General features: G+C 34.0%; 1 protein-coding gene across 1 annotated transcript; it reads left to right on the top strand.

The window, feature by feature from the left end:
• The first annotated feature begins 1,331 nt into the window (after positions 1–1,331).
• Positions 1,332–7,153, top strand: LOC136979768 (uncharacterized). The gene is made up of 2 exons (XM_067275800.1): positions 1,332–1,624; positions 6,885–7,153. Exons 1-2 carry the CDS (start codon positions 1,339–1,341, stop codon positions 7,151–7,153), a joined length of 555 nt encoding a protein of 184 aa, XP_067131901.1. The 5' UTR covers positions 1,332–1,338.
• Positions 7,154–7,269: the final 116 nt, after the last annotated feature.

Raw genomic sequence — 7,269 nt, 5'->3', positions numbered from 1 at the left:
TAAAAAAAAAGGTCAACAGCTACCCGTGCTTCAGAAGTAATGTACGCCACGAGATCTCGCACTATCTAGAAGTCTTGCTACGGCCGCCTCTCGTGGTAATACTAATGTATGGTTACGATTTATTTTCTAAATCTAAACTTATACGTCGCGACATCGCATATTCGATATAGCGTTCAAGTTGCTCGAGTGGAAGATATTACAATTTAATAGTGCTTTATAAAAGAGTTAAAAAGGGTGACACTATGATATCCGCACCGGATGTCACCTATGCTAGCTACGCTAATGTCACATTATATAAGATTTGTTTAGAAGCAAGTTATTTAAATGGGGCCCCAATTTGAATTTTGTAACGCTTGTTTTTTTTTTTTTTTTCATTTATAAAACTCGTCTCTACCCTAGAAATTAAAATTTTGCCATTTTAGAATAATTAATAATATAAACATTTTAAATAAAATATCGTAACAGATTGCGCCACGTACAATTTTATTTATTTTTTTTTAACTTGGAAAATTACGCAGCGTATTGCCGGATATATTTTACATTCTCCTATCGGTATGCAATAAATATTCATTTTATTATTGTCTCTATATTTATGTCTTGTGAGGTATGCTCACTCATCAAATCAAATGTATATTTAATACGTAACTAAGTCTTTTAATAGGAGGCGAGAAATGAGACAATGCTTTAAATATTTTGCTGTGTGTAAATTGTGGAAGTTAAATATGAATTTACGCGTCAGTTATTAGGCTGGCAGTATAACCCTCGCTATTTAAAGTGAAATTTCCGAAATCCGCTTACTAGATTTTCCATTTTACTGTCTGTACGAACAATCTCTAAGAGAAAAAAACAGGGTGTATATTAAATACGCAGCTAGTGTAAAATATTTGCTTAAAATGCATGTACTCAAAAAGTTATTTCAATGTGCGTTTTTTATTTTTTGCAGATAACTGTTCAAATAATAGCAAGAGTAGCAAGTACTTTAATTACAATTTTCTGTCACGCAATTCAACGATTCGCATTTGGCAGCCGAACACTTTGCCCTTGGATAGTGAAATAAACAATTATATCTTAAAAATATTAAATACGAGTTTATTATTTTTCTTTTCATATTTAAAAGATAATCGTATCACTTTAACAACGAAAATAATTAGAACATCTAAAACTTACCTGGTAATTTGTATTTTAGACAACAAATCATTTTAAGTAATTTCCAAGAAAGTTGTTCTCATCGATAAGTCAGTTTTTTATAATCGGAAAACGCAATTTTATAAATTTTGTCACGAGAGTAAATGCAAGGCCACTTACAAGTTGCTCATCCAGACAGAGAAAGCTCCGAAAATGAAGTACGAAAGGTTTTTTGGTTTCTTCTTACTCTTCACGTTATTCTCGTGTTACGCAAAGTGCAACAATACAAATCCCGAGGACGGCGATGATTTCGAACAAACGTCGAGGATGTTAGAAACTGCAGAGATGCGAATCAAAACGGCTTTGAAGTCTGTTTTAAAGCAGAGTCTTCCTTACCTGATGAGAATTTTCGAAGAAGTGAACGTATCTTCACCTTGCGTGAAGTCTTCCACGCTCTTCCTGAAAGACTTGATGAAACTGAAACAGTGGCCTCTTCGAAGTAAGCGAACTTCAATGTTTTCAATTATTAGAATTTAAGCTAGAATTCATATACATAGGTATTCCTCGTATAACGCGGATAAAAGTTCCTTATGAACCGGGTCCGAGAGGTCTGAAAACTTGAAGATTAACAAAAATCTCGGAGGGACAAATTTCACATAATGACAATACCTTATTTTATTTTGACAGACAAGAAAGTAGTCATTCAGTTTTGCTTTTTTTGTAATGAGACGACTGAAGGGAAAATTTAAAAATGGTAGCATTAATTACGTTACTTTCCCGGCTGTTATAACATGCAACATAACTGTGTTATCTTATAACCAAGGATAAGATTTGAGGGTGCTAGAAGATGAAAGAATGGTGCAATGAAGTGATTTTAAGAATTTATCTTGAGTAGAACAGAATATTTAATTACATTAAAATGTATTAATTTTTATTTGAAAATTCAAATAATATGTAAGCTAAATGCAGTGTAATAAAATATACATAATTTATTAGGTTTAATTTTTATTGCCTGATTATTCACTTTAATATTTACCAGGTGAAAAGTTCAGTTAATTAGATAAACTAAACTTAACTTTTATAATATATTACTGTATTTAAAACATTAAATATGTAAAGTATTCGTTAAGTACGTTTTGAACAATTGTGATCGGCGATGCCCACGTCAGGACTGACACCGCTGTGTTTTAGAGAACACAGAAATCGCGATGGCGATTACGTCTGCGAGCGGTCGGAGTCTGAAGGTGGGACGTCCGAGAAACAGCTCGTCCGTAGAAAGTGCACACTACAATTCAATTATTAAAAAATAATAGCCGTTTATTTATTTAAATTTAGATATATATACATAGGATAACGCATAGCAATTCCGTTGTAGCTTCTATATAGCGTAACAAAATTGATAAGACTTTACATAGCGTAAGATATTTAATGGATTTTCTATATGGCGGAAAAAGTACTATAGCGATGGGACCTTAGTTGTGAGAGAGAGCGTTTACATTTTTGCTTGGGCCTATAAATACCTTGATAAACTTGATTGATGAGTCGAAATCGAGATCGGACTATCGTAGAGCACTTGAACGGGTGAAGAAATTCAAGTTCGTTGGGTCGGGCCAAGTGGGGTTCCTTGCTGGTATAATTCGAACGTCCGATACAGAAGAGGTACGTTCCGGCGGACGACGGGATCGGAGGAGGAAGTGGTCGGCGATGGGTAGCACACTCGAATACCCTTTTCGAAGGAGGTGGATCGAATACCCTATTCTATTATTTCGGGGGTCCTCCCCGTTGAATTCGATGTCCCGTTTAGGCAATGTTAAGTTTTTCGACCAATAGATGAATTTTCGTTAAAAGTTTCTGGTGGTACACATATTCGGAAGATGTGTCACCTTTTTGAAAGGAAGTGTATGGAGAGCAAGATAGGATCACATCCTTTCATTTTTATTGTCTTGAAAAATTTTTTCTTTTATATAATATGAGAAATTTAAGCTTTATTCTTTAATAAATTTATATATTTTATTGTTGTTAATTAAATAAAATTTCCATTCCGTCTTGGCTCACACACAATAGCTAAATGTAATTCAATAATACATAACGGTGTAGTAAAGTAAATATAGAAAAAAGTCGAATGATGTTAAAATGTTCTGAACTTACGACCATTTAAAAAATATACGCTTTCGAGTCTTTTCTTTATCCGTGTAACAGTAAAAACCCGTTTTTAGTTAAATCGCGTTTTAACTAGTTGAAACTAGTTTTTACTGGATGTCATTGTTATAACCGGTTTTGTCTAGTTAAAACTAGAATTTACTGCTGTACATGTTTTGATTTTAGATAAAACTAGTTTTAACTTTTAATATTAGTTAAAACTAATTTTTGCTACATAAATATGTTTGGGGGAAATAAATAAAGTGATGATGATTTTTAATTTACCGAAACATCTTTCATCTCAAACAACAGTAACGGGTAGTGTAAGCATTATCCTTAATGCAATACTGATGTTGGGATAAGATTCACAGAGATCCCACTCAACCATTACTCTAATATTTGTAAATGATGTAAAAATATCAAATTTTCAAATACAGTGGTGCCTCATATAACGTACTTAATCCGTTCCAGGTGCACGTCCGTTAAGTGAAACGTCCGTTATACGAAACGCATTTTCCCATAGAAATACATGTTAAAACATCTAATTCGTTCCGCAGCATAAAATAACCGTACTGTATCATAAAAAAATGAACACGGGGTGCGTTCTTTTATTCCTCCGCGTAACTCTGCGCAAGCGACATCCGTTTAAAAATTCCTGCGAAACGCGTTCTTAAATTCTGGTGGAAGTGCGCGCCGTCGAACGGCAAAAACGGCCGCTTGTAGCAGTAGTTTACGGTAAAAAGCAACATGGCGTTTTCTGTGGCTCAGATAGTTTCGTTTCCGGTCCATTATGTGGTTTTATGAATGAAAATTTAAAAATTGTGAAAGCGCAAGTTAGTGCACGCAGTGATGTAAGTGTCTTTACGAATATTTTTCGAATGGTAGCCGGCATTCTAATTTTTTTCGTGGCTATTTTGAATGCTCTTTCAACAAATAATCCATTTTATGGTTAAATTTTACAATTGGGACTCTTCTTTTGCCTTTAAAAGCTCATATTTTAGAATTATAGATTTCTCCATCACGATACTATCGATAGTGCGAGCGCTGCCATCTTTCTTTCACCGTCGTTCCTAAATGCCTACAAACAGCAGCGCACTCCCGTAGTAGCGGAGACGCAGAGCTCCGCTACTACGTCTCCGGTTACGTTTGTTTAGTATGTTAGGAAAACACTAACGCATCCATGGAGCAGTCGCCAATTATGCTGGAAAGTCCGTTGTTCGCAGCCAGTCCGTTGCTCGAGTCACGTAACGGCCAAACAGAAAGTCCGTTGTTCGCAGCGTCCGTTATTCGAGGCGTACGTTATACGATGCACCACTGTATTATTTTTGCTTGACATTGAAAACACTCTAATTCATTTACTAATTGCATTGCATCCAATTCACTATATACAATGCAACAGTGGGCTGCAGCTTTTTTTAAATGTACTAATGGCGTGGTAACCAAATTTTTTCCATTTAAAAAATCAAAAATCGATTATATTGAACACATATTTTTAAATCGACCACCTAGTTGAGATATAATATTGTCAACAACTTCGTAAAACAAATGTTTTAATTCATCCTGCCTCGAAAGCTCCTTCTTTTGTTTCTCCAGGTAACAGTTTTCTTCTGCGTTTTCGTTTCATCTTGGCTATTGAATCAATTCCCAACTCTTCACATTTTTGTTTGCATTTCAACAAGATAATATCATACCGATTATTTCTAAAATGTTGAAAAAAGACACTAGTCCATTTAGTAATTCAGAAGGCCGAAAATGTCTCGTGATTTATCCCGTAACTGGTTATTTACAACATTTATTTTGGATAAGATATTTTCCCACATAATTAACATAAAAATAAAATTGTATGATTTAATATGTCCAATAATAATTCTAGCTGTAACGACCCCGTCTCCAAATGAAGAATCTTCCGATATTTCTTTAAGGACATATATAACTTCACTAATTTGATATTTTAAGTGACTTACTGAACGTGATTTAGAGCACTACATCGTGTTGCCATGTCCTTTTAGTGTTGTCTTTAGTAATGTAATTTTTTTCCCATCTTCGGGTAGATGAAACAAAAAACTTAAACCATTTCTGGATTATTCCAAAAAAATGAAACCGTCTCCGACGTAATACATGCTGCGTGCACTCCAATTAAATTAAGCTAATGCGTGGCACAGGAACAAATTTGGCAAGATCGTTTAATCGTGCTATTTGCGCTTGCGTGCCATTATATATATATTCCGGTCATGTTTGCTCCGTTATCGTACCCTTGTCCTCTTATATTTTTAAAATTTAAACCATCATTTTTTATCTTATCCGAAACTTCAATTGCTAGTCCTTGTCCTGTTTTACATTTTGACAGTGCAAAATCAACAAATCTCTCTTCGATAGTTACCATCATCATTTTCAATATTTACATATTTGATAATCTTGAATACTTGCACAGTACTTTATGACCTACATCAGGAGTACTATCAATTATTATGCTAAAATATTTTTCTGTCTTTATATTATTTATAATTTTGTTTCGAAATTTAGATGCGAGTAAAACTGGTATAAAGTAAAGCTGTTCTACAGGTCAATCAGTTTGTAAACAATGTAGACTGCAAAATTTTTGAAATACATGTTCGTAGAAATTACAGATCATAAATACTATATAAATATAAATATAATAGTTTTTTGTGTTATTAATCTCGAATACATATTATTCCGAAACTTTCTCGTTTGCACCTTTGTTAAATCGGCGCCTATGGCGGGGGCCACATTGGCCATACCCTAGTTACGGCTCTGTCCTTTGGTAATCAACTGTAAAAATATAGATATTTATCCACTATAACCACTGCCTGTCCCTTCTTTTTGGTTTCTGTTAATAGAATAATATTTTGTTGTATTTTGTTTAATTCCGATATAATTAGTGTCTTTTTATTATTAATACTTATAATCATTGTCCTTTTCCGTAGCCTTTGACGTCGTCCCGTATATCCAGCCGGCTTATTTCTGTTCGGCTTATTAGTTCTCGAGATTTTTTTTTCGGAGAATGGGAGAGCTGTCCCATGTCTCAACCTCCAACCTGTACGTTGGGAATTTTAATCAAAATTTACTCCTCTAAGAGAACGGCTGTCACCACCTGCCATTCTCCTAGAGGAGAATGGCGGGTGGTGACAGCCATGTATTAGGTTGTTCCATCCTAAAGTATTAATCTCACTATACGTTTAAAGTATTTTCAAATCGTTGGAACAAACGGACAAAAGTTTCGAATGGTAAGTCCATTTGTTCCAACAGTGAGGGTTTCTTCGGAAAAATATTTTTACCACGTTTTTAAGACTTGATTTACTTGTGCAACTACACTGTACTTGGTCTTAAATCTTTGGAAATCATCGTTTTCGCTTCTTCCAATCAAATTTAAGTGTACAAATTACGGTTTTAAAAATTCATTTATTTCCGGTTTATTGTTAGTACCTACTTTCGCGGTTTGTCTTGCGCGCTAGTTTTGTTGTAGTAATTAACCACATGTATTCAGGGTTCTCGGTACTGTGAATCTGCCCGAGAAAGTATTATTGTTTTCGCTTTTGATTTCTTTTTCAAACACGTAATACATAAAGATAATTTTAATTTTATGTATTTGCTATTTTCAGTGATTGATTCTTTTGGAAAACTACCGGCAGGAATGTTAGGAATGACAACGTGGCTAGCAGGGGATTATGACCAGTGTTTGAGCATAGATATTCCCCAAAATAGAAAAGAAATTACCGATAAAGGAAGTGAACAAATTCGAGGCAAATACTGTGCCTTGACAATTGGAATAGAAGAATCACTACAACGTATTACAAAGTCAATTCATAAGTTCGAAAATAATACATTGATTAAAATAGCAAAAGAGATTATTGTAAGTATTAAACTTTAAGCAGAAATTTTGCGATGGATTAATACAGTTTAATTTATTAATACAAAAAAGTTGTATATAAAATAATTCCTGAGAAATCTTCATACTGAATTAATTAATTTTTTAGAAACCGATAG

This window comes from Centruroides vittatus, unplaced genomic scaffold, assembly GCF_030686945.1.
Source record: "Centruroides vittatus isolate TY-2023 unplaced genomic scaffold, ASM3068694v2 contig_634, whole genome shotgun sequence".
Taxonomy (NCBI): Eukaryota; Metazoa; Arthropoda; class Arachnida; order Scorpiones; family Buthidae; genus Centruroides; species Centruroides vittatus.
The sequence above is the reverse complement of the archived record's forward strand: the minus strand, read 5'-3'. Positions and strand labels throughout refer to the sequence as shown.

Excerpts from the sequence above, each read along its gene's own strand:
- LOC136979768 (XM_067275800.1), top strand. The coding sequence starts at position 1,339 with ATGAAGTACGAAAGGTTTTTTGGTTTCTTCTTACTCTTCACGTTATTC. Across the intron at positions 1,625-6,884 it reads GAAACAGTGGCCTCTTCGAA|TGATTGATTCTTTTGGAAAA; the intron begins GTAAGCGAACTT and ends TGCTATTTTCAG.